At 40.7% G+C, this 26,922-nt stretch overlaps 2 protein-coding genes and 1 long non-coding RNA gene across 3 annotated transcripts in view; all 3 read right to left on the reverse strand.

Moving 5' to 3' along the window:
- Nucleotides 1–4,934: 4,934 nt before the first annotated feature.
- The window catches only part of LOC5578748 (heterogeneous nuclear ribonucleoprotein M), a 31,825-nt gene continuing 9,837 nt past the window's right edge, over nucleotides 4,935–26,922 (reverse strand). Inside the window, exons 2-3 of the mRNA XM_021853999.1 lie at nucleotides 6,863–7,061; nucleotides 4,935–6,803 (exon numbers count right to left, since the gene is read on the reverse strand). Of these exons, the coding sequence (XP_021709691.1) occupies nucleotides 5,006–6,803; nucleotides 6,863–7,020 (1,956 nt within the window). The 5' untranslated portion in view covers nucleotides 7,021–7,061 and the 3' untranslated portion in view covers nucleotides 4,935–5,005. The remainder of the gene's footprint in view (nucleotides 6,804–6,862; nucleotides 7,062–26,922) is intronic.
- On the reverse strand, nucleotides 9,142–9,692 carry LOC110679434. Its single transcript, XR_002502486.1, has 2 exons — nucleotides 9,520–9,692; nucleotides 9,142–9,456 (listed from the first exon to the last, which is right to left on the reverse strand). It is a non-coding gene; the product is annotated as an uncharacterized LOC110679434 (long non-coding RNA).
- On the reverse strand, nucleotides 14,713–15,825 carry LOC5578747. Its single transcript, XM_001657064.2, has one exon. The coding sequence runs from the start codon at nucleotides 15,823–15,825 to the stop codon at nucleotides 14,713–14,715; it is 1,113 nt and encodes a 370-aa protein (XP_001657114.1).

Below are 26,922 nucleotides of genomic sequence, written 5' to 3' on the forward strand. Positions count from 1 at the left end.
GTAAGCTTTTAGAAAGCTATTTTGGTGGTAGGATTCTACTGTATGACACAGAGGAGGGGCAGAAATTCGTTCGAATTACCGCGGGAGTATCTCAAGGTTCAATCCTGGGCCCGCTGTTATGGAATGCGATGTACGATGACGTACTGAGGCTGCCCCTTCCGACGGGTGTTAAGACTATTGGCTAAGGGGGGTCCGTAGCCTTGAGATTACGCTTCCGCTTCATAAGCGGAAGGTCATGGATTAAATTCCCAGCCCCTCCAAAAAATAACCCGTCCAGCCACCAGAAGACGCCGCACGGAGGACCGTGCTTAGGGGAGCACATCCATCCTCCGTCAGTATCAGATGGTGACTGAGACAAACTGACCCACTTCGCAGGCAGCTAGCCTCAAACGACTCAGGAACACGGCAAAACGAACCACCGCAAGAGCAATGGACTATGGCTTATGGAAATCGATTGGACCAACAGCAGAGCACTCTCCTACCTGCTCGGTGTGAGAGCAAAAGAGCAGAGGAGAGTGAAAGCAGATGTAAATATAGATTAGTTAAAAATAGAACTGTATCGGTAAGGAAGATACAGATAAACTGATTCCGGCACAGTAGTGGCCACGAGCACGGAGTGCCTTAAAAAAAAGACTATTGGCTTCGCCGACGACATCACCCTAGGCCTAGTGGTCTATGGTGAATCGATGGAGGAAGTAGAGTTGACAGCAGCGCACTCTTTTTCCATAGTTGAGGAATGGATGAATGGATGAATGGCCCGTCACAAGACTGAGGTGGTGGTGGTCAACAACCGCAAGTCCGAGCAACGGGCGCTTTTCTCGGTAGGTGATTGCACCATAGAGTCCAAGCGATCCCTTAGGCATCTTGGGGTAATGATCGATGACAAGCTCAGCTTCGCTAGCCACGTTGAATATGGCTGTAAAAGGGCATCTACGGCTATAGCGGCGCTTTCGAGGGTGATGTCTAACAGCTCTGCTGTAATTGCCAGCAAACGCAAGCTACTGGCAAGCGTGGCGCTATCCATACTAAGGTATGGAGGACCAGTCTGGTCATCCATACTAAGGTATGGAGGACCAGTCTGGTCAAAAGCGCTTAGAACGAGCAGAAACCTAAAGCGGTTGGAAAGCACGTACAGGATAATGTGCTTAAGAGTAGCAAGAGCATACCGGACGGTATCTAAAGAGGCCGTGTGCATCATAGCCGGGATGACGCCCATCGGGCTCATCATCAAGGAAGATGTTCAATGCTTCAACGAAAGGGGTACCAGAGGAGTCCGCGATACGTGTAAAGAGGAAACGCTCAGAAGCTGGCAGCAGGAATGGGATAACTCCACTAAGGGTAGATGGACCCATCCGTTAATACCAAATGTGTCAGATTGGTATAATAGAAACCATAGGGAAGTGAACTTCCACCTGCCGCAATTTCTGTCAGGACATGGTTGCTATAGACAGTACCTGCATAGGTTCGGGCACTCAGAATCTCCTGCGTGCCCCAATTGTGCTGGTGTGGATGAAACAGCGGAGCATTTCGTGTTCGATTTCATTGTTGTGAGAGGTCGCATGCTCACTACATGCGGAGGAGACACGTCCCCCGACAATATAATAGAGAGAATGTGTGCGGATTCCGATTGCTGGAATGCAGTAACTTCGGCTGTCACTCACATTATGTTAGAATTGCAGCGTCTATGGCGCGCTGACCAAGAGTTGGCTGCAGAGGATTAGCCCTGCCGAGGCTGGTCACTTGTAACTTTGTTTAAGTCGGCTAGGAGAAGCAGTTTACCTTATATGCACAGGCCCCTCCCCGAAGAAATACCGTAAGGTGGTCCCGGGGAGATAAGGGTCTGAAGCCAAGGGTAATGTCGATGCACTGCTGACCACTTGAGCAATTCTGAAAGAATTGCTCATGTACAGTGCATAGGCTGGTTTTAGCGGGTCGTCGTTGTTGCGTCATCCCCGCATTCCCTGAGTAACCTTCTCAGGGGATCTGTTTGCAGATTTCCCCCTTGTAAAAAAGTGTGGGTGCGGTTCCCACTATAGTCCGAATTTTTTTTCGTTAGGAACGTATTGCGGGTGTGCCATCCAGTCCGTTGTCTGATGTGGTGCTTTCTTCAAAGGACTTCTTCTTCTTTCTGGCATTACGTCCCCACTGGGACAGAGCCTGCTTCTCAGCTTAGTGGGTGGCAGGTACGAAGATACTCTATGCCCTGGGAAGTCGAGAAAATTTCCAACCCGAAAAGATCCTCGACCGGTGGGATTCGAACCCACGACCCTCAGCTTGGTCTTGCTGAATAGCTGCGCGTTTACCGCTACGGCTATTCGGGCTTCAAAGGACATAACCGTTGATTGAAAGCATTAACGTGCCAGTGTTTCTCAAAAATTCCTTCCGAAAATCGTGCATGATATTATCCAGAGATTCGATTGATGTTTTTTTTATTATCTAAGCAATTTATCGAAGAAATCCTCTAAGATTTCTTCAAAAGTCTAGGAGTTCTTTTAGCGACTGAGTGCCTTTTGATTGGAAACATTGACACCTGATGCCTGAAAAATTCCGAACAGGATTAAAAAGAGACCATACAAGACTCAGAAAACAAAAACAATCCAAACCACCATCAGGAGATTTAATTTTTCAGTGAATCCGGTCAGACATTTTTCTGTAATTTTTTTTTTTTTTGAGAATTCTAAACATTATTGCTCGTGATAATACAGCACGCATTTTTTTCTCGAATTTCATCACATAATAATTCAGGTATTTGTACAAAGAATTTATTTAATGATTCTCTTACGACTTGCCCAAGGAATTGCTCCATGAAATTAGATCAAAATACAGGTCGGATTCGATTATCCGGAATATATATTTTGATGTTCATGTTTTTCAGTTTGTATGCATAATTTTGAGATAATTTAGTATTGCTATGTACGATATGAATGGTTTAGCAGTTTTAGACGTAGGTATTGAAGGGGGAGTTTGAAAAAGGGGTTTTGTGTGTATGCCGGCCAAACAATTATTTTTCTTCTCAAGACCGCTAATGTTCCTAGAAATAATTTCTGACTGCGCCACTGCATCATATAAATAAAACAACGAAAAAAAAGATAATATTTAAATTCTTTTATCGCAGATTTTATTTTTTCTTTTAGTGATTCGATTATCCGGAGTGAAAAAAGAACCGATAGGTACTCTGGATAATCGAGTCCGACCTGCACCTTCAAAAATTTAACCTACAATTTTTAAAGGATAACCCTAGAAACTACTTCAGAGATTCTACTATGATTTTTTCAGGACTAAAGATTTGTTCATAAATTTCTCAATAAAATCCTGGAGCTCATCCAGTGATTTTTCTATTGATTTCGTCCAACATTTACGTTTAGGACATTTTCAAGTGCTCAAGCAATAATTTCTCCAGAATTTTCGTTGTTTTTCCAAGATTTTTAAACTCTAAGGATATGCTCAGAAATTACTCCTATGATTTCTTCAGAAAGTTCAACAGAAATTCTCTGAGAAAGGGTTTATCCAGGTTATGTCCCCTTGAAATATGAAAATGGAGGTAAAAACAACTGAAAAATCGACATACGCTTCAAAAACAGAGATTAAACTCAGATATTCCAAATCAAGGCCGGCCAACACTTCCCCAACAGGTTTCTACTCTTTTCAATGTATTCGAATCCTCTGAGCAGAATCTCAATAGAGAAACTTAAAAGTAGATAGGAGTACGGTGTACCTTTTAATTCCGCCCCTAAATGCTTATCTTTGACAGATACGCGTATTTCGACTACCATTTGCAGTCTTCTTCAGTGTCAGTTACTCGTAACCCTGAGTGGATGCAAGTGGTAGTCGAAATACGTCAAAGATAAGCATTTAGGGGCGGAATTAAAAGGTACACCGTACTCCTATCTACTTTTAAGTTTTTCTATTGAGATTCCGCTCAGAGGATTCGAATACATTGAAAAGAGCAGAAACCTGTTGGGGAAGTGTTGGCCGGCCTTGATTTGGAATATCTGAATTTAATTTCTGTTTTTGAAGCGTATCAATATCCGAGTTTGATTGTCGTTCGTTCTCTGTCTTTCTTTGTCCCCTTCAAATTGTCTCGTTGTATCTCCTCCCACAAACCGTTTCTGTTTAGTTTCGTTACAGATCTGTATATCTTGTCCCATCAAGGTTTATCAGCTTAGGGCCAATTTCTTCACCCGCTTAGTTCTTAAACCTAGTTTAATCATATGGGTAAACCACGTTTACGGCTTGAGCGAACGTGAAGAAATCAGCCCTTTGTAATCTAAATAGCTTAAGTAATCCCGAAAAATCCTTTCCTTTCCTGTTGTATAAGTGTATTCCCTAACTTTTAAACTTCCCCAAACTAACATAGTTTTAAAAATAAATACAAATTTTAAAATGCAAACAATGTTAAAAAAAGAAAAGATTTCGGCTCTGTTATGCTCTACGGCTCCCGAGCGGTTGTCCGACATTTCGCGGTAAACCATTCCGCGGTCTACCATTTCGCGGTGTACCGTTTCGCGGTTTGTATCATTTTGCGGTTTACCGTCTTGCGGTTAGTACCATTTCGCGGTATGCCGTTTCGCGGTCTATACCATTTCGCGGTGTGGTTTTTCCAACTGAAAATTGTTGGCATTATCACTAATAATGTTTTCATCGGTGATTTACCCTTCTTTTGAACACAGGCAGTCCTTCAAATTGCACTGTTAAGTTAGATGAAACATCTCGGTCCAAACCGCAAAACGGTACACCGCGAAATGGTAATAACCTCGAAATGACATGCCGCCAAATGGAACTAACCGCGAAACGTCGTACCGCGAAATGACAAACCGCGAAATGGTATACCGCGAAATGGTATACCGCGAAATGGATTACCGCAAAATGTTATACAATCCTCCCGAGCCTGCCAAATAAACGAGTTAAATAGAAAATAAATAAAACAACAACTGTATGTAACGAACCATTTGTAACATGTCTTTATTAATCCAAACCCATTTCAATACACATACCTAATTGCATTTCAACATCCCACAACGCTTTCCAACAAATCACACCCGGAGAGCACAGTGTCCGAAGCGAGCACCACTTTGCCACCGGTTAGTTTTTCGACCAACTGACAGGCGGCAACCTCGGCGTACGTGATTCCACCAATCACAAAAACCACTATCGTCTTAACCTTCAGTGGCAACAACTGGTTGACGTCCGCCTTTGCACTGGTGATAGAGAGCTCCCGCAACGTTTTGGGTCCAAAGTTTTTACCGGATAGCTTCAACCGTTCCAAATGGCCGAAACGATTGTTCAAATCCTCGAAGCTGACCGCGTTCAATATCATGCTGCTGAGCTGAGCGATCAGTGGAATGTAGTTTCCGTTGAAGACGTAACTGGGACATTGCTTCTTGCCGCTTCCGGTGGGCGTCGTCGGGCTGCTCGGTGATACCGGTGACTGGGCGGTCTCGTTCGCATCTGTTGGTAGTAGCTTGAGTTTGTTCGCTTCTATTTGGAATGGTGTTTTGAGAATGGGAATTGAGATTTGCGACAAGATCTTAGCTTTCGTTAGATTGGTTGTATCTGGGAACAGTTTTGCCTGGAAAAGGTTATTGAATACGGTCAGATGTTGATACCCAAAGGCATTCAAATAGGCGGTCATAAGTTTGGTCATGTCCTCGCTAGTAAGGCCTATGGTCACATGATACAGGCAAATCAGACGGAGCGTGTTGAACTTGTGGGCATCCGCCGCAAGTAATTCATCAATGTAAGACATAATTTGTTTGCGGTTGGTGTTGGTTAGGATGCTTTCCTCAATAAGTTGATGTTTTTCAAAATTTGCGCCGATTTCCTCCATGATTGTTTCGCATAGTAGCAAGTGCTTAAAAAGTTCCTTTTTCTGAGCAGCTACCTTGGGCAATTTGTTGGTGACGTAATCTTTCATTTCGGATAGTTTCATATCCTTCGAGTACATCTTTCCTTCCAGTCCGAGAGCTTTTGCTTGTGAACTTAGAAGGCCTATCACTTCCGAAAAGTGGCGGTACCGGTTCTCCTGATAGATGAGGTCTTGTGCTCCATTCATTCGGAGATTTGTTGTCTCCTTATTTTTTGGTTTACTGTTATTCTCGTTTTGAAGAATTGCCAGCTTTCCATTCTGTATCTTGTTACCCGTAGATTCTATTGTCAGTGAACCCGAGTTGTGTTTGTGGATTTCTAACAATAGGCCTGAATAAATGACTGGAGTCAGTAGACAGGACGGATAGTCTTTATCTCGATCTACGATCAACATGGCACTGAAGTCTGAAATATCTTTCGCCTCGCCACTTTTCACCTTTCGTTCTGCATCAATTTGTTGTATCATTTGCAAAACCTTCTCCGCATTTTCCCCAAAACTGAACAACAAGTTTGGCCTTCCCATCACCATGTTGAATATTCTCAAGCTTTGAGCAACAGATCCCAGCAATGAACCATCTCGTCTGACAAACACATCGGCAAACAAGTTTGGTATCTCTAGGCTTAACAGTCCCTGATCGAGTGCTATGAAATCCCACTGGAAACTGTACAAATCTACGTATCCATAAAGACCTTCCTCCTCTAGCAGGTGTTCAAAACTAGCCAGCACTTGCGGAAACACCATCACATGATACTGGCGGCTATTTCGTTCCGATTCCGCCGCCAGAATGCTATTGGAGGTCTGACTCTGGTAGCTGCTGATTTGATCCAGTGCACTTTTGAACGTCAACAGGTTGCTGGTGAGAAAATACAGAAACTGCTTCCGCTTGGGTGGGGCATTTTTCGGGTCGAATTTGTAGATTTTATCGATGCCGTTCTTTCTGAAATGGGATGAAGTGTGAGATCGACTTCGTCGTGGGCGTTTTTCGTGAATCGTTACCTCAACCAGGATGCTCCTACAATGTTTTCTAGAGGCTTTATCAGAGCCGGTTCAATTATGAGATCCTTATCCAGTGGGATTGAACAAAGAATATTTTGAAGCTTTTCTTGGGCAATTTGCCTGAAGCCGAGCAGCTTTTTGTCCAGTGTCGTATCCATTATGTTATGATAAAACAGTTTTTAAACAGAGTTTTACATTACTGAAATAAAAAGTAAACAAATTTAAATGTTTATGCGCTCAACGTTAACTCTGATACTTTAGTGTTAGTGCAACTTATACGAAGAAACAGATGGATCAGAAGTTCTTAAAATGTCATTTGACATTGACTAGTTTTTTAAAAGGCTTATGCTAGTTGTATTCATAAGCTCCGCTTCAAGTTAAATTAATTAACTCACTACTCGTGGTAAAGATTAGTTTAGTTAGATGTTTATGAATATTGTTTCGATTTTGAGCGAAAAATTTGATTCGAAAATTGGTAAAACGATGACGGTTATTTTCTCTTAATGTGAAGATGAATCGAAGCCTCACATCAAATCTTAAAGAACAGAAATCTTGAGAACCAGGAGATCTTTCAAGCTGAAAATTTAATCGATTAGTCACTAGCTGATGTTAAGCAATTATTTTAAATTCAAGTGAAATTACAACAGTCAAACCTACATGAGTTGATGTTCTATTACTCAATATCGTCTCATAGAACCTTACTAAATAAAAAGGGTTTCTTTGATAGTCCCTTTAAATAACTTTCAAATAAATATCTGAATCTTGATCCGATATTCTAAGGTGAACATTAATCGAACACATAGCTCAAAAAGGGTCCTAAAGCCCCGTCCCAATTTTAGTGCCAAACGCTTAAGTTTAGGCCAAAAATACATGTTTACTCAATTTTTTTCGTTTGTTTAGGTCCAAAAAACATTTTTATGCATCTTGTCACTTTTTTCACTCGATGAAGGGTAATCGATCATGTTAAATTCACTCTAATCCTAGCACACGTTTGAATTGATAAAATGTTCAGCTTTAAAGGTTGTCTGGTTCATTTGTGCTCTAAACAATTCGAGGTTCGGCTTCGATGTATCTTCACCTAAACAGGGCAGTTACAAAAATCTTAAAATTGCTACTTCTATATTTCTTCAAGTTTTTTTAATACATGTTTACAGGGTGCTCGATTCATGAGTGCAAACATTTTAAGGGATGATAAAGGACCACGTTAGATGAAAAGAATCGTTCTACGCATATTTCAAATTCTTAAGGTGAAGATGAATCGAAACCAAAGCTCAATTTTTTAGGAGCACAAATCAGGTGAATCGAACACCTGTTCGAGCTGAAAACTTAATCGATTGGTCACCACCAGCTAGTGACCAATCGATTAAATTTTTAGCTTAAACGGACGTGTGGTTCTCCAGATTTGTGCACTTGAAAATTTAAAGTTTCTCTTCGATTCATCTTCACCTTAACCGTTACCGAGTTATTGAACATTTTAAGTTTTAGGCAATGTTCGTCTTTAAATGGTAATAACTTTAGAATAGTTCAACGCATCTCAGTTCTCTTACTCCCATTCGAAAGCCAATGAAATTTCCAATCGACCTACCATCGAATGGATTTTTGAGAGCTAATAAGTTCAAATTATTTTTTTTTTTTGTTTTTGTCAATTTACTTGAAAAATGTGAAATGAATTTCAGTATTGTTTTAAGGCCAAAGTGAAAATGGATCAAATGTCAAAAATTAGGACACCACCGTGACATGCCCTATTACCGTGAGGCTAAAATATCTCAAGTTTCAATTAATCAGAAAAAAATAATGCAAGATTATTTCAAGTTTTTTAAAGTTTTATATAGTAGACCGTTTTATATATTTTGCACCAAAAATATGATTTGTACTATTTTGAAAATTTTAACCATAGTTACAGTTGCTGTTGTTAAACATACCATTGTTCCAAATACCGCGCATCTGACCCCGACTACCGGGTGACATTTTGAAACATCTCTCAATTAAACGAACAATGCGCATCATAATTAAAACTTTTGTGTCAAACAACGTCTTGAGGTTTGTATGATTAAATTGGGGAATAAAATATATCATTTACTCAGCCATTTTGGAATTATAACTGAAACACGGTATTTGGAACTCAGGTGCAACCGTGCCCTAATACCGTGTGTTGGCACCAGGCGATAGAATTCTAACATTATTTTAGTTCCCTTGTATGTGCAACTTAAGTTAGAATTTGACATGGCTTCCTAAAGACTTGTTAATATGGTAACGTTTGTGTAAATCATTTAATCTGCTAATATCAACGCACCCCCTAGCCATGGCCAATCTGCGTTGTTTACACAAACATCCCTATAAACCCCACGCTGGGAAATACGTTTACCGAAAAAGGCGTTAAGAGGTTCTGCACTGCATTCTTGTATTGGATTTACTTTAATGGCATTGTTGTTAGCAATTCACAAAAAAGTGAAAGAGAAAGAAAACATGATTTGTGCAGGCAGAGCCCCATAGGCCATGCTATACCAGTTAGCACGACCGACGCCCACCGATGACAGAGTGGGTAGGCTCGCACCATCGTCCCGCCCTTCTACCTATTTTTGAGATAGGCAGTTCTGTCAGGGTGTAAATAGTTATTATTATCCATGTAATCAAATTGTAATGCACCGATTTACGACCTTCTACGTGTTAACGACCTTAAGGTGGGAATATTTGCGTGCCGGGTTTGCACATCTTCCTGTTGTGACATCACTTCTCCACAATGGCTTGGAGGTTTCCTTCTTCATTTCGGTTGTTCTGGAAAGATAAGAAAACAAGGAAAGGAAGGGGCCACACCACTCCACAGAATGGCGGCCCATCTGATATTAGTTTTGTGTTAAATAATTATTGTTGTGAGTAGAGATCCTGAAAGGGAGAAATGCGAGTAGGCGGTAAGCCGCCAATCGAACCGTCAAAATCCCCATTAGCTTTCAATACTATGCCTCTATCAGAAAATTCTAATAAATCATAATTTATTCTCCTACACTTTCCCTAACACAAACTATTCCTATTTAATAAGACAAGTGCAAAAGCACAGATAAAAGTGTGGGACCGCATCGAATCATGTTGATGCCCTCAGAGCACTCATTCTTCGATTTGCGAAATATGAGTCCGCTGAAAACACCGACCCGACTCGACGCAATCGCGCACCTCTACCGGCACCTCCGCACATGTAAAAACTTCTGCGATAATCCTGTGGTGTGAAAGGAATGCGCAATATTATTTTGATTTCAATCCTAACTTCATGACCCGTAGGCTCTACGCGTATGATTGTTCATTATTTAGGCTAAATATATCTGTTTATACCTGTACTTCAGAAAAAAAAAACGAAAAACGACTACGAATATCTTGCAGCGTAAGTGATCAAATATTCATCCTCTCTTCGACCCTGCACTATAATAACCTCCTAATATAACGCAGAGCTAAAGATTCTTTCTTGCGTTACACAATCTGAACAAGAAACCATTTTCAAATACTTCCCATAATTTATGCGAGGCAAAACAGATTCCACTTTCTACGTAATGTAACCCAGCATAAACAGCTGCCCAACTCTCCAGACCTGCGCCCTCCAAGATGCAAGGTGCTGCTGCCTTACGTTCAAAACTTCTTTCCTCAAAGTCTGTCTATCTATTCCGAACTCTATTGCATACTACATACCAATCAGACCCTATTCCTGACAAGACACAGAGTCACAATTCCAATGTGATGGATTTACCCACAACCTTGTCATAACCCCTCTTACGTTTCGCTATCCTCGGAAGTCACCCATATTGATGCTTGGCAAAAAATATCAGTATTCAATCCACAAATCCCAGATTACCTACACCATATTACGTTGGTCCGTTTGGCGTCGCCGGTTCTGACATTCTTTTCTTTCAAACCCCATTTCAAGCCTGTCCCCCCACTTTATCAATAAGAATGTTGACGAATCACGATAATCTGAAGATCGTGACCAGAACGGAAGTAGGATTTATCACTACACTGAGGAAAAAAATATATCGATTTCCATACGAAACGGGTATGAAATTTTACCAGAAGAAAATATTATAAATTTCATACGATGTCGTTATGAACGAATTAGCTTGTGGTATAGTATGCTTTTTGCAGTACAGTAGTATAGATTCCATAAATGTTTCGTATGAAATCTATGAATACTTGTTATGGACATCAAATTGTACTCGTATGAATCTCAATATATTTGAGTATGACCCTTGTACGACACTTCATGTAATTTATTTTTTTTTTTTTTTTTTTTTTTGTCGGTAGCGATAGGGGTAGTACTGGCACTCTTAATCTGCCCTAAGCTCCTTCCCAGCATTTGCTTTTATAAGCCTCTATTGCGTTCATCACACAGACGTTCCTAAGCAATGTTGCTCAAATGGTCACTGTGTACGCTAGCAGCAATTAGCCCTTGCCGTAGTTTAGAAGTCTAGTAGTTCAAAATACTATCAAACTATGATAAGGCCTGAAATGCTACTAGAGTGGTTAAAGTGAAGAACGAAATAGTTTTATTAAAAGGTCCTCATTCCCCATTTCATTTCATCACTCACTATCGTCACTTTTATTTTCGACACTATCACGTATATCACCGATTATCACTCATCAACTTTCGTAATACACTTCAGATATACTTTCTATTATATCACTTTTCACATCACACCATTTTCATATAAATCTGTTAGCATTACCATCTGTTAGCATTACTAAGTAATTTAAAAATATTCAATTTAAATGTATCATTATTTTTGTTGCTGTAGAGTCATTACTATTCAAACTACGATTTAGCACTATGATCAAGAAAGTTACATTAAAAAAAATCAATTCGATCCATTCTTCTGCACTCGCTGTCATTATGTATTAATACTTTTATCATGTACGTTTGAAGAACTAGGCAATTGAGTTTATATTCAGAAAAATGATTGCACAATGTATTATGGCCATAATTAAATTAGTAGAGTTCACATCGTTATTATTATATTTTTAGGGGACGGACCTGGTGTAGTGGTTAGAACACTCGCCTCTCACGCCGAGGACCTGGGATCGAATCTCATCCCCGACATAGTCACTTATGACGTAAAAAGTTATAGTGACGACTTCCTTCGGAAGGGAAGTAAAGCCGTTGGTCCCGAGATGAACTAGCCCAGAGCTAAAAATCTCGTTAATAAAGTCAAACCAACCATTATATTTTTAACAAAACTATCAGAATCACTTCACCTTAATTTTCAAATTTTCATCACTATAGATTTAATTATAAAATCACTATTAGCACCTTCACAATCACTAAATTTAATAACGACGAGTGTAACGCACAGTTCCACCAAACACCCATTCTTATGTTGCATTATAAAACGATTGATCACACGTTGGCTTCGAAACTTAACCACCATTGCTGATTAGTACAAAGGATTCTACAGCTCGTGTAAACGAATTGAAACATCAAACAACCAGCACTGGTTTATAAGTAACTAATGAGCCCTGGCGGTCCCTCCGTTCGAAGAGGACCTGATAATATGCCGAAACATATTAACAGATCCTCCGCCTGAATGCAGCCGTTTCATGATAAATCATGAACCGTTGGAGGTGTGCCAAAGTATTGGGAAGGTGATATGTTTCACAGACGGGTATTATTATGGTGCACCTTCTACTTTGGCACCGTCAAACCCTGTGATCGTGGCCAGGGCCACTTCATGTAATTTATTTTATATTATTATGACTTTTGCAGTATTTCAATTGTAACAAGACGTTTCTCGTAGTTTTCTTTGTCTTATAGAATATCACTTATAGCGTTCTTTTCATTCTAAACACGGCCACTTATTGGAAAATGTTGTTTGCAACTTTTTAAATTGATTAGAAATGAGCACTTCAATATATGTAAACTATGCTATATTTTTGCAAAAAAATTACAATAAAAACATCATTCACTTAAAAACATACATTTCGATCGCTGTTTACAAATCAACAGTTTGTATCCCCGTTGAAAATGACATCCAATTGAATATTGCCGTTGTCAGAACTGAAGTCTCCTGGCAGTTTGGCACCGCTCCAGAAAGTTTCATTGAGATGTTGAACAGATTCTGAAGGAGATAGTCGATTAATAATATGAAACATAAGATAAAATCTAATAACTCAACTTACGTTTTGTTCTACCCTTCTTGATAACCTCGTATTCCCATTGTGCTCCCATTGCACGAGATAAAGCTTTACAAATTTCTTCTTTTGGCCGCCGTATTTACGCTCTACGTAGAATTATCGATAATTTTTTTTACCTCTAAACACGGCAAAGGTCTTGACCAAACTATGAAATTCGCGAGCTTCTTCTGTACAAACGCCATTTTGATCCAAATAGAAAGTAGACCAGACTCGATTCATAAGAAAAACGTATGAACTTTTTCAAACAAGGCTTGCATTGGATTTCATAAGTACATCGTATGAAATGTTATAGAGCCTCGTATGAATCTTGAATTTGATTCGTATGCTCTTCATAAACGATTTATGGGAATCATACGAATCGTATGAAATGTTTTTCAGCTGACAAAATACTGTTTCATACGAAAGGTGTTATGAATAACATAACTCCAGTTTCCTCAGTGTAGGGGCCAACCACCACCACTAATGGCACCGGCACCCTAATTGTCAACAAATTCCAACCAGATTTTCTCAAGATATTTCTTAAGGAATTTCTCCAAAAATAGAATAGCAATTCAGTCGACTCTCCACAACTCGATATTCTATAACTCAATATACTCTATTACTCGATGGATTTTTCGGTCCCTTCAAATTTCCATACATCGTGCTCTCCATAAGTCGATATTTCTATAACTCGATATCTCCACTAGTCGATGTCACGTGAGTGGTAAATTTCTCTCCATAAGTCGATATCTATTTTAAATTCTTTTTTATATGGGGAAACGAGGTCTGAATCATTTTTGGAGGTGAATAAATACTTGCAAGTTGTAATAAAAGTTGAAAAACATGAAAATAATAAAAAAAAGTCAGTGTAAACAATGTGATTTTTCGAGTATTTTGAAAAAAGTTTTCAAATAATATATTAATAGTTTGTAAAATACTATTAACAAAATAGTAATGCTTTCTTACAGGAGTGATCATATATGTATTAGAAAAAGAGAAAAATGTTCCTTCGATTTTATGATTTTTTGCGTCCGTGTATTCTATAACTCGATGGTCCCTTGAATATCGAGTTATGGAGAGTCGACTGTAGAACCTTTTAGACAGATATATCAACCTTTATATACCATGACTGAACTAAACCATACTAAAATGAAAGTCTATTAGATAACGACTATCTTTGCTCTGCAGGCGAAACTTGTGGTAGGTACTGATTGTTAAAAAAGTGTCAATTTCTAGGCCACTAAGCATCTATTTAAATAAAAACCTCTGAACTCTAATATAACCTTCTTTTTTTCCTGACGTTACGTCCCAACTGGGACAGAGCTGCTTCTCAGCTTAATGTTTCAATGTTCACATCCACTGAGTATTTTTTTTTGCGAATTGACAATTTTTGCATGTGGCATGTACGAAGATACCCTATGTCCTGGGAAGTCGAGAAAATTGCCAACCCGGAAAGCTCCTCGACCGGTGGGATTTTTAAATACGACCCTTAGCTTGGTCTTGCTGAATAGCTGCGCGTTTACCGCTACCGCTATCTAGGCCCTACTGCTTACGCTATCAGCATTACATACTATTATAAATCCAAGGAATTTCTTTCGTAAAAAACCTTATCAAAATCGCCTATTTCAACTACTAGGATACTTTCATTATATTGACCTACATCACAAGTTGACTTTCGAGTAACAATTCCAAAACATAACCCATCACTGACCGGACCGGCCCGTCATGCCAGGCACTCTATATAGGAACTCACCGTCGTCATCGTAGAAGCAATCATCCAGCTGATAGGTGGCGCCTTTCTTATACAGCTTACGAGGAATATGGATGTTCTCTCTGAGGTCAGATTTTTTCTGTACGGACGTGTTGCTCGGATCGAACGATACCAGTTCCGATTCATATTTCTTCACATTAATCAGGCAATCACGGCTCGAGGTAAGGGAAGATGCATCGGAATCATCGGAGTTATCAAGCGACGTTGGAGGCATGCCCAGTTCTCTTTTAACCTGCTGAAGTGTTTTCGGCTGCCTATCGGATATGTCTTTCATCACGAACATGTCCTGGTTCGGCGCCTTGATAGGAATCTCCGGTATGTCGTGTTGCGCTATTTGATCCTCCTCGCCGATCCTCTTGACATCAACCTGATTTTGTTCATTAGCGTACTTTTTACAGCTGGTTATGATTTGCGAAAATTCTCCCCCTTCCTGACCCTGTTGTCGAATGTCGTAAAGCCGCTTATGTTCCACCTTTGGCTTCTGAACTTCCTGGAAGTTGCGATGGACAAACTTGTTCAAATGTTCTGCGAATCCATCGTCGATGTTCTTAATCCGACCCGATTTGAAAAGTTCCCAGTTTTCTCTAACCGCTTCGTCATGCCTTTGGACTCGAGTGGTATCTCTTGGAATCCACTTAGCTTTGATAATCTTCACAACAGTATAACGATCCGCAGGAAAACTTTCCACCAACTTATCAATGCTCCACTCTTCCGGATCGAAATTGTGCAGGTAACGAATCTGCTCCTTCTCCGACCAAGTCAGAAAGTTAAGCTGCTTAGTTTTGAAGTATTTATTTCCTACGATCCAACTCTGCAAGCGTTCTCGGTAGCGTTGCGCTTCTTGCTCGTATTGTTTGTGTGATTTGTGGACCTGACTGAAATCGGCCTCCTCCAGTTGTTCCAATTCGTTCAGGTTTGTCTGCAACTGGTCCCGGTTCAGCAGTGCCATCCGACGATCTACTCCGGGATTGCGAGCACGGCGAGCATAGTTCCGGACAAGCAATTTTTGTTTGCTGTAGGCAAGCTTGAGAATTGTACGTAGCATTTAAAATTAACTTTAACTTTTTTCAAGATGAAAAGGGAAACTATGACGCAGTGTCTGGAAAAAAAATCAACGAATAAATAGTTAATAGCCTAGTTACTTTGCACGTTTGTTTTGACTGGATAAACAGTAAGCTCGACAACAAAAACCAAAGATGCAAACATATATCCAATGTCAAAAAGAATCGTCTGTCATTTCCGTCATTTCACGCTACACTGTTGCGTCAGTCTGCACATAGTTAACATACGCCCTTTTGTATAGAAATCTATGATGGGGCACATCGGGCTCAATAGGCCTTTTCATGTGACAGATCCGTCTATGCATTTGTTTACATCGGTGGAGGACCGGTGCTAACACGGGCCTGTCATTTTCATAGAAGAACTGTCAAAGTGCTTCCCGATCAGCTGATTTGAGACGTCATGTGAATAGGCCTATGGCTTTCAGCCCTTGAACCAATGCACTATATATCACATTTATATTATATCACATTGGACTTGAACGACTTTAAAAAAAAAAAAAAAGATTCTACTCGTTAATGCTTCCAGTGGGCTATTTGCCCTTTGAAGAAAGCACCACACTAGACAACGGACTAGCATGCAACGCCCAGTGGCACAGTCGGAAAACATTCCTCTCGAAAAGTTTTTCGGCCTGATGCGGGAATCGAACCCACACTCCTTAGCACGATGTGGCTAAATGCTTCGGTGACACTAACCGCACGCAGAGTTGCTCACTGTAACTATGAATGCTAAAAAATTGCTGATTTGTACAGGCCGACTGCGATACAAATCGAATCATTCCATATCACATCAACATCATGCTGTCTACTCCATCACCAGTGCATTGATGGCGATAAACTATTGTCGTTTTCGTTTTTAGGAACTGGGTCGGTGATCAACACATAAACAAACCAAATTGTAAAAAAAATAAATTGTAGTTCCGTCGAACCTGAATCGGGTTGGGGTGGAAACTGTGATTCAGAACGGGTTGCGCCAGTTCCAACCTAGGTTCAAAAACGAATTCGACATATGTATATCACTGTTGGGTTAAGTTTAGCTTTAAATTAAGCAATCAAAATAGCAATTTATCAGTACGATATTTTTGATAGTGCTGCCAATGGATTGAAACTGTGTGTTGGTCACTGAAAAACATTATTAGTTTGGATAATTATCACGTGATCATTCATTCTGCAGTGATTATGATCTAGAGTGCGATGTCGCATCACTGCTTTTGGTTGTCAAATCAAAGTGATATTGATAGTTCGCAACTGATATTGATAGTTTTAAAACATCAGCCATCAGCTAATATGACTGACATTGAGCAACTCTGACCGCACGGCTACGAAGCCCATACGACTTATTCGAGCTTTAGCTTGTTTAGAAATTTTAGCTCGGTAAGACTATATACAATAAGCGGAAGGTCATGGGTTCGATTCCCAGCCACTCCACAAAAAAACCCGTCCAGCCACCAGAAGACGCCTCACGGAGGACCATACTTTGGGGAGCACATCCATCCTCCGTCAGTATCAGATGGTGACTGAGACAAACTGCTCGATGTGAGAGTAAAAGAGTAGGAGAGAGTGAAAGTTGATGTAAATATAGATAAGTTGAAAATAGATCTGTATCGGCAAAGAAGCTACAGATCAACTGATTCCGGCACAGTAGTTGCCACGAGCACAAAATGCCTTAAAAAAAAAAAAGATTATATAGGGTCAGTGTTCCCTTAGTGGACAGTCCCCTATAGTCGCACTAGCGGCTTTTTACGGCCGTTTTGCTATGAATCTTTTCAAAATATTTTTTGACATGAAGGTCAGGAGCTATTTATCTAAGTACCATTGATACACAGCTTGATTTTGTTAAAAAAATGATCGAAATAATTAGTTTTGCTTAAAATTTGAGCTCCCTTGCGCCTATAGTTAACCTATTGTTCCTATAGTAGCACTACTGAGAGAAACTATTTTTTATTATACGAAATAATTAATGAATTAAGTACTTTTTTTACATCAAACGAAAGCTTTTGATCCACACTTTCAAGGAAAAATATAAAAGCTTTGTAAAAATAGGTTTTGATTAGTATTTTGCCAACGCCGTGAAGAAATTAGAAATAGTGCTACTATAGGCACATGTATTCCTATAGTGGCACAAGCGATAATAAATGCAAACATATGAGTTTTCGCAGTTCTCACATTTTTCCCACAAAACCAAGATAAAAAGCTTTCAGATGATGTAAAAATAATGACGCTAGCGTTATTTTTCGATTTTATACGAATATTTGTTTTTAGATATGCGGCTATTGGTACATCGACCCTATTAGTTGTTGAATTAATTACGACGAATATTTAGTTCTGCAACGAGTGGCGTACAACATTTTTTGCAATTTCCTATATCAGAAATTAAATGGAGATACGTTTATCGGTTGTCCGACATTTGTGTTGAAGTTGATGCGACTGAAAACCCCAGCATGCCATGACTTTTCAAATATAATTCTGAATCGCAATAAATTGAGTTATAGTTCTAGTTTGACCGTCAAGCAAACCTGTTGTTTTATTGCTTTCGGTCCGAGCTACGGTCACATCTCTTAGCTGTTTATGTAATCGATTTTTCATCTCTTAGATTGTTTATGTAATCGATTTTTCATGAAATAATATTTAACATATTATAAAAATAGTTTCAATAAAAAAAAAATAGAATGACGCTCTGGGGCGAAATTGATCACCATATAAAAAAGCAGGTTGAGGAGTAAAAATTTCCCTATTTACTAAATTTGGGTCTCCTGAATCTGAATATGATGTCAAAAATCTTACAACTCTAATATTTGATCATTTTATTGCAATATCAAACTTTGAAAATCTGCCTAATACGCCTAAACGTGGGTAATTTCCTATAAAATAAGCACATTATTTGAGAATAAACGATTTTATGAGCAAAACACTATACTTTCTATGCTGTATGATATCAAAAATGAGTTCAGCAGTTCATACTAAAGTTTACAAAACATTTTAAACACTCATAGTTGGCATGTAGGCATGGCACCAGTGGATTATTTAGCATCGACATTTCCAACTGTGGCGCGGTAAATGGCTGGGCATGGCGTACCATTGGTACCTCGCGTACCTGCAGGAATAAAATAGACCCCTTTGTGCGGTCCTTAGCCTCTTGCCCAGCAACTCCTATCCCTACCTCCTCGTGGTACTGGCCGGGGTACGAGTAACCTTGGGGAAGATCGGGTAACCAACCCCCGGTGGGAACTTTGGTCGTATGCTGACAGGGAAGGGGGGGTTTGCTTTTGCAAACCTGGAGCGTCTGTACTCCACGTTAGGAGCGGCTCACAACAGCGTCTGTTCCCCATGTCAGGGGCGGCTGATCATCGTCCGAGTGCCAGAGAAGGACTCTAAGCTAAACTGCGCACTATGGCCCTCCGAACATTTAGGGGGAATGGTCCTCCGGAAATCTAGGGGGTTGGTGTCAGGCCCTGCAAGCCAACCGTAAAAACACATCAGCACAGGAACGTCAACGAGAGAATACGGACCAGAACAATCGGCAAAGACCACAGCGACGAAAATGGACTAGCGATTGGAAACTCGGTACGTGGAACTGCAAATCTCTCAACTTCATTGGAAGTACTCGCATACTCTCCGATGTACTGAAGACCCGCGGTTTCGACATCGTAGCGCTGCAGGAGGTGTGCTGGACAGGTTCGATGGTGCGAACGTTTAGAGGTAATCATACCATCTACCAGAGCTGCGGCAACACACGCGAGCTGGGAACAGCTTTCATAGTGATGGGTGATATGCAAAGGCGCGTGATCGGGTGGTGGCCGATCAATGAACGAATGTGCAAGTTAAGAATCAAAGGCCGATTCTTTAACTTCAGCATAATCAACGTGCATAGCCCACACTCCGGAAGCACTGATGATGACAAGGACGCATTTTACGCGCAGCTCGAACGCGAGTACGACCGCTGCCCAAGCCACGACGTCAAGATCATCATAGGAGATTTGAACGCTCAGGTTGGCCAGGAGGAGGAGTTCAGACCGACGATTGGAAAGTTCAGCGCCCACCGGCTGACGAACGAGAACGGCCTACGACTGATAGATTTTGCCGCCTCCAAGAACATGGCCATTCGTAGCACCTATTTCCAGCACAGCCTCCCGTATCGGTACACCTGGAGATCACCTCAGCAGACAGAATCGCAAATCGACCACGTTTTGATCGATGGACGGCACTTCTCCGACATAACCGACGTCAGAACCTATCGTGGCGCCAACATTGACTCCGACCACTACCTGGTGATGATGAAACTGCGCCCAAAACTATCCGTCATCAACAATGTACGGTACCGACGCCCGCCCCGGTACAATCTCGAGCGGCTGAAACAACCGGATGTCGCCAATGCGTACGCGCAGCATCTTGAGGCAGCGTTGCCGGATGAGGGCGAGCTCGATAGGGCCCCTCTTGAGGACTGCTGGAGGACAGTCAAAGCAGCCATTAACGACGCTGCCGAAAGCGTTGTCGGATATGTGGAACGGAGCTCAAGAAACGATTGGTTCGACGAGGAGTGCCAGGAGGTTTTAGAGGAGAAGAGTGCAGCGCGGGCTGCAATGCTGCAGCATGGTACGCGGCAAAACGTGGAACGATACAGACAGAAGCGGAAACAGCAAACCCGCCTATTCCGGGACAAAAAGCGCCGCCTGGAAGAGGTGGAATGCCAAGAGATGGAGTTGCTGTACCGTTCTCAAGAAACGCGGAAGTTCTATCAGAAGCTCAACACATCCCGCAAAGGCTTCGTGCCGCGAGCTGAGATGTGCCGGGATAAGGATGGGAGCATCTTGACGGACGGACGCGAGGTGATCGAAAGGTGGAAGCAGCACTACGATGAACACCTGAATGGCGCAGAGAACACAGGCACAGAAGGTCAGGACAGCGAAGGCGATGGCTACGTCAGCACAGCGGACAGCGGAAATCAACCAGCTCCCACGATGGGGGAAGTTAAGTATGCCATTCAACAGCTCAAGAACAACAAAGCCGCTGGCAAGGATGGTATCGGAGCCGAACTCATCAAGATGGGCCCGGACAGGTTGGCCGCTTGTCTGCATCGGCTGATAGTCAGAATCTGGGAAACGGAACAGCTACCGGAGGAGTGGAAGCAAGGCGTTATATGCCCTATCTACAAAAAGGGCGACAAACTGGAGTGTGAAAATTATCGTGCAATCACCATCCTAAACGCCGCCTATAAAGTGCTATCCCAGATTCTCTACCGTCGTCTATCACCTATAGCAAACGAGTTCGTGGGAAGTTATCAAGCAGGTTTCATCGACGGCCGCTCGACAACGGACCAGATCTTTTCCGTGCGGCAAATCCTCCAGAAATGCCGTGAGTACCAGGTCCTTACGCACCATTTGTTCATCGATTTCAAGGCGGCATACGATAGTATCGACCGCATAGAGCTATGGAAAATCATGGACGAGAACAGCTTTCCCGGGAAGCTCACAAGATTGATCAGAGCAACGATGGACGGTGTGCAAAACTGCGTGAAGATCTCGGGCGAACACTCCAGTTCTTTCGAGTCTCGGCGGGGACTACGACAGGGCGACGGACTTTCGTGCCTGTTGTTCAATATTGCGCTTGAAGGTGTCATGCGGAGAGCCGGACTTAACAGTCGAGGCACGATTTTTACGAGATCCGGACAATTTGTTTGCTTCGCGGACGACATGGATATTATTGGGAGAAAATTTGAAACGGTGGCAGATTTGTTCACCCGCCTGAAACGCGAAGCAACAAGAGTCGGGCTAATGGTGAATACGTCGAAAACAAAGTACATGCTGGTTGGCGGAACTGAGCGCGACAGGGCCCGCCTAGGAAGCAGTGTTACGATAGACGGGGATACCTTCGAGGTGGTGGACGAGTTCGTCTACCTTGGATCCTTGCTGACGGCTGACAACAATGTTAGTCGGGAAATACGAAGGCGCATCATCAGCGGAAGTCGTGCCTACTATGGGCTCCAGAAGAAACTGCGGTCAAGAAAGATTCACCCCCGCACCAAATGCACGATGTACAAAACGCTCATAAGACCGGTAGTCCTCTATGGGCATGAGGCGTGGACTATGCTCGAGGAGGACTTGCAAGCTCTTGGGGTTTTCGAACGCCGAGTGCTAAGGACGATCTTCGGCGGCGTGCAGGAGAACGGCGTGTGGCGGCGAAGGATGAACCACGAGCTCGCTCAACTCTACGGCGAACCCAGTATCGTGAAGGTAGCTAAAGCTGGAAGGATACGCTGGGCAGGGCATGTTGCAAGAATGCCGGACAACAACCCTGTAAAGATGGTGTTCGCCACGAATCCGGTCGGAACAAGAAGGCGTGGGGCGCAGCGAGCTAGGTGGATTGACCAGGTACACCAGGACCTGGAGAGCGTGGGTCACAGTCGAGGATGGAGAGAAGCGGCCATGAACCGAGGGAATTGGCGAAATATTGTTGGCGAGGCTTTATCAAGATAATTGATGTAAAGCCAAATAAGTAAGTAAGTAATTTCCAACTGTATTGCTTACACCTTCAAAAAATGTGAATATTTCTATGCAAAACTGACACTTATTAAAATGAAATAGTTCCAAATCATCATTAGGCATCTATAAACTTGAAAGCATGGAATGTGTTTGGTGCCAACGAAACCTTCAGCATCTGTGGGAGGAAATGTTTTTCGGTACCGACCTGATCAAATTCGCCCCAGTGATCAATTTGCCCCCGGTTTACGGTACCACATTGGAGACGAGCAAGATCCCACGGTGGAATCGGAATTCAGATAGGACAGGAACTCAAGTTGATTCTCAAGTCATCGATTAACGGTAACTATAAAATAGCTGAATTTCCGACGGATAACATCTGATCGGATCAGGTATGGGTAATGCGAAAAGACTCGCCTAGAAATAGGGAGACGCCTTAACGGCGGATGAAAATCCGACCGGAGAAGGCAAGAGAAATGTCTCGCCTAATGGTGGGGAGACGCCTTAACGGTGAAAAGCCGGAGAAGGCAAAAATGTCTCGCCCCAAAAAGGGAGACACCGAAATGGTAGATGAAAATCTGACCAGAGCAGGCAATAAAAACGTTTCGCCTCATGTGAAGGAGACGCTTAAACTACGGATGATAAATCAGTTGGAGAAAGCAAATTATTTCATCTCATAGGAAAGAGACCTATGAAGAAAAGCAATTTATAAAAAAATGCTCACCTTGGAAAGGAAAAAGTCGTTATGACAGTTTTGAGCTGTCAGGTTATGTAAAGGGAACAGTTGAAGCTACAATCCTTTGTGACCAGCGGTAAAATCATATGTTCACTATATTGTGATCTCAACAGGAAACATTCAAAACCGCTGGTACGATCCATTGTATAAAAATATTTATACAATGTAGAAAATAAATGGAAAATGAAAATGTATAATTATTTAGAAAGCGCTTCAAAAGTAGTCAAGCTGGACAATATTTCTGAAGAAACAGCAATTCAAATATTGACCAAAAGTCACGAAGAATCAAATTGCAAGCAATCAATACAAAGCAATCTGTAAATAGAGTAAAATAAAATAAAATTATTCGAGGCCAATTCTGGATGAAAGATTTAATGGCAGCAGACTCCATGAAAATATTAAACTCAGATGTAACAGTTGTCCCCTCAGAGTGAAAGCACGTCTTTCGGCGAAGAAAAGGAGATGTGGTAGGTTGACAGCAAGGCGAATTCAATTCTCTAAGGTGTCCTATTATGCTCACTTTGTGGAGAAAACTCCAGCACAGTGGTGACACGATTTTCCCGGATTTCGGGGTTTTGCGTTTTTGCCCGATAAAGGCAGCATAAAATTGAACTTGTTTACCGTAAAGTGCCCTAATTCAGCGCAGTGCCTAATTCCGCGCATTTCATACAAAATTATTTATATATGGAAATACACGTTAATATTTCAGCAACTTTTAATGCTATTCGAGGCTACTTTGATTAAGAATAAGTTTGAATCACAAATAAAAGCAAATAAGGCATTTTTTCGCGGCATAAAAAAATAATCAGTGCAGGCCCGTCGGAGTAGACGTTATTTTTCTAATTTTCTTAGCGTCCGCGCTAAGACTGTACGACAACAACAAACGCGATTTCTTTATTAAAAATGTTTTATTTTTTATGCAATATTCCTTGGAACTACTTGCTAGAGATATGTTTCATGGTGCCTCTATGAAATCTTATCAAATATTATTTGAGTTTTATTCAAAAAAGTATTGTGCGGAATTAGGCCACGTCTTTTTTCATAATGCCCTAATTCCGCGCACTGTTCTTCGCATAACAACAGACAAGTAAAACATGCTATATCCGTCTTCACATCTGTCTATTTCTCTGAAAAGTAACTTTATGCATACATACGTTTCATGTACAAGCGGAATATCGGGAAAGCCCACTTAGGCAGCGTCCATAAATGACGTAGCATCTTTTGACCAATTTTTGACACCCCTTCCCCCTTCGTAGCTTATTTTTCCATACTTCCATACTTCCATTACATGGTTCGTAGCAAAATCGTAGACTCCCCCTCCCCCTAAATTGCTACGTCATTTATGGACGGTCCCTTACAGGGAAAAATACCACGTGGTTTATGCACAGCCCCAACAAAATAGTCTATACACACTTAGATTTTTTTCACGAGCTCGGCTATGCGGATCTCTGTTGAAATTAGCCGAGATTCAGCATTCTAAATTAAGTGTGTACAATGTAGGGGAATGTGGGGCAAGATGAGCACCCGGGGCAAGATGGGCACCCCTAGTTTGTGTCGTTCCTACCAATTTTTTTTTCAAAACATTATTTGGGGTTCTGATGAATATCATTAAATTGATATGATGACCATAAATTTCAGCTAAAAAATCAACAGCACAACGTAAATATTGTCCAAAATACATATACACCCGATTCTGTTTTTGCACGGGGGATGCGTACCGTGTAAAAAAAGTTTTCAGTTCAAAATTTCAAAAACCGTGCAAAAAAAGTAACACCATTTCTCGACGTTTCATGCAAAAATAAAGTTTCGGCGGAAAAAAATATATGGAAACTTTTTTTGCACGGCCGTGTAAAAAAAATCCGTGCAAAAACAGAATCGGGTGTAAGTCAAAAAATTTACCTTTTCATATAAGATTTGTTCATTTAAAAGTGAAATATTTGTTGCGTAAACAAATTTATTTATACATTTTTGGTCGTATAGTCATAGAATAATCTTCTGTAGATAATCAGGAGCAAAACTTTTTATCAAATTTAAAAAATATTTCAATTGTTTTGATTATATTAATAAATTTACACCCTTGGGGCAAGATGAGCACCATATTCAAAATTAAGTAAAAGTGTGAAATTATAGAACCACATTTAGCTGTGAGCTTGACTTACGGTATCTTCTTTGCACAAAACGATTTTTCTAAAAAATATACAAGCAAACAACAAATTTAATCGTTTTTTAAGTAAAATCTTAGCAATTTATGAAAAGTTATTTATTTTCTGATAAAAGTTTTAACAACTAAGCTAGTTGAAGATAAATATTATCAGATATTAAAGATAATATCTTGGGATATTGCAAGCATTGAAAAATAATAGTTTTCTTTAGTAAATTGCATCTTTTAATGGGGGTGCCCATCTTGCCCCGCAGTTTTTTTGACCGATGATAAAAAAGCTATTTTTTAAAGTGTTATTTGTAAAACTATTTATCACTTTTTAAAACTTTTAATGGTTGGAGGTCTAAGTAATAATGTAAAAGATAAGGATGGTTACCAATTTTACCAAAATAATAACGTTTAAGTAGGCTTAAATCGCACTTATCCTTAGGGTGCTCATCTTGCCCCGCCTGACCCTACATCTGTGCGCACAAAATTTACTTAGCATAATGAACCACACATAACATTGGCATTGTTTATGATTCTTATTTATATTATACAATCCATATGGAATCATTGTAAAAACAACATATCGTTCACATGTTCAACAGGTCGTAATTTGTAGAAGACCTCACAAATTACGACACATTCTCGGGAAATGATTCACGGAAACTTTACGATCTCTACATAATTTACGAAGCCTCCATACAAAAAGTATGATAATACGGGGGAGAGGGATTGAAAAAGGCCATATTTTGTGTGACGTAATTTATGGATGACCCTTAGGTTCTTCTGAGGTTTCTTTTTGCTTAAAAAAATAAGTTTCAGTTACCCGTGGCATTAGTGGATACCATTAATTGATTTGCTTAAGGTGATTATAAAACGAAGCCAAACTTTGAATTTTCAAGTGCACAAGACGAGAGAATCTGACAACAGTTTGCGTTAAAAAACCAATCAAATTGCTTGCTTGCTGGTGGTGATCAATGGGATAGGTTTTCAACGCGGAGCGCTGTTTGGTTCTCCAGTCTTGTGCTCTTGAAAATTTGAGGTGTGGCTTTGTTTTATAATCACCTTAAAACCCTTTGATTCCAAGCAATAATGCGAACTGGTCCTTGTATTGTATGAACAGTGCAGTTTGCTACAAAGCAAAGCCATGCTGAAGGTGTCTGGGTTCGATTCCCGGTCGGTCCAGGATCTTTTCGTAGTGGAAATTTCCTTGACTTCCCTGGGCATGAGGTATCATCGTGCCTGCCACACGATATATAGGGGGCTAAGGGCAAGAAGGACACCTTAAGATATATAGGTTCAAATCATGGTTTATTAGCACAATTTTTGAAGATTATTTCAGTGTAGGGGTAAGCTCACCTCTTGTTCTAAATGATGTTATCGATAGATTTCAAAAATATAAGAAACACATGATGATTTGAGATTTTTGAAAATGTCCCTTCTTATGAGGTTTTTAAACGAGGCACGGGGCAAGAGTGCCACTCGTATGGGGCAAGAAGACCACCAGAGTAAAATGCCACAAATTTTGTATATTATTATTTCACCGCCAAAACGATAAATACTAGAGTAAGTAAAGATAAAAACTGAGGGATAAAAGTTAACTTATAGTTAAAAAGAAATTTTACGAAATTAATTTAGTTCTCATCTTATTTGACTGTAACAATAATAGTAAAAATTTTCAGAAACCATTTTGAATGTCCAAAATGGGTTATTTTGATTTTATTTA

This window comes from Aedes aegypti, chromosome 3, assembly GCF_002204515.2.
Source record: "Aedes aegypti strain LVP_AGWG chromosome 3, AaegL5.0 Primary Assembly, whole genome shotgun sequence".
Taxonomy (NCBI): Eukaryota; Metazoa; Arthropoda; class Insecta; order Diptera; family Culicidae; genus Aedes; species Aedes aegypti.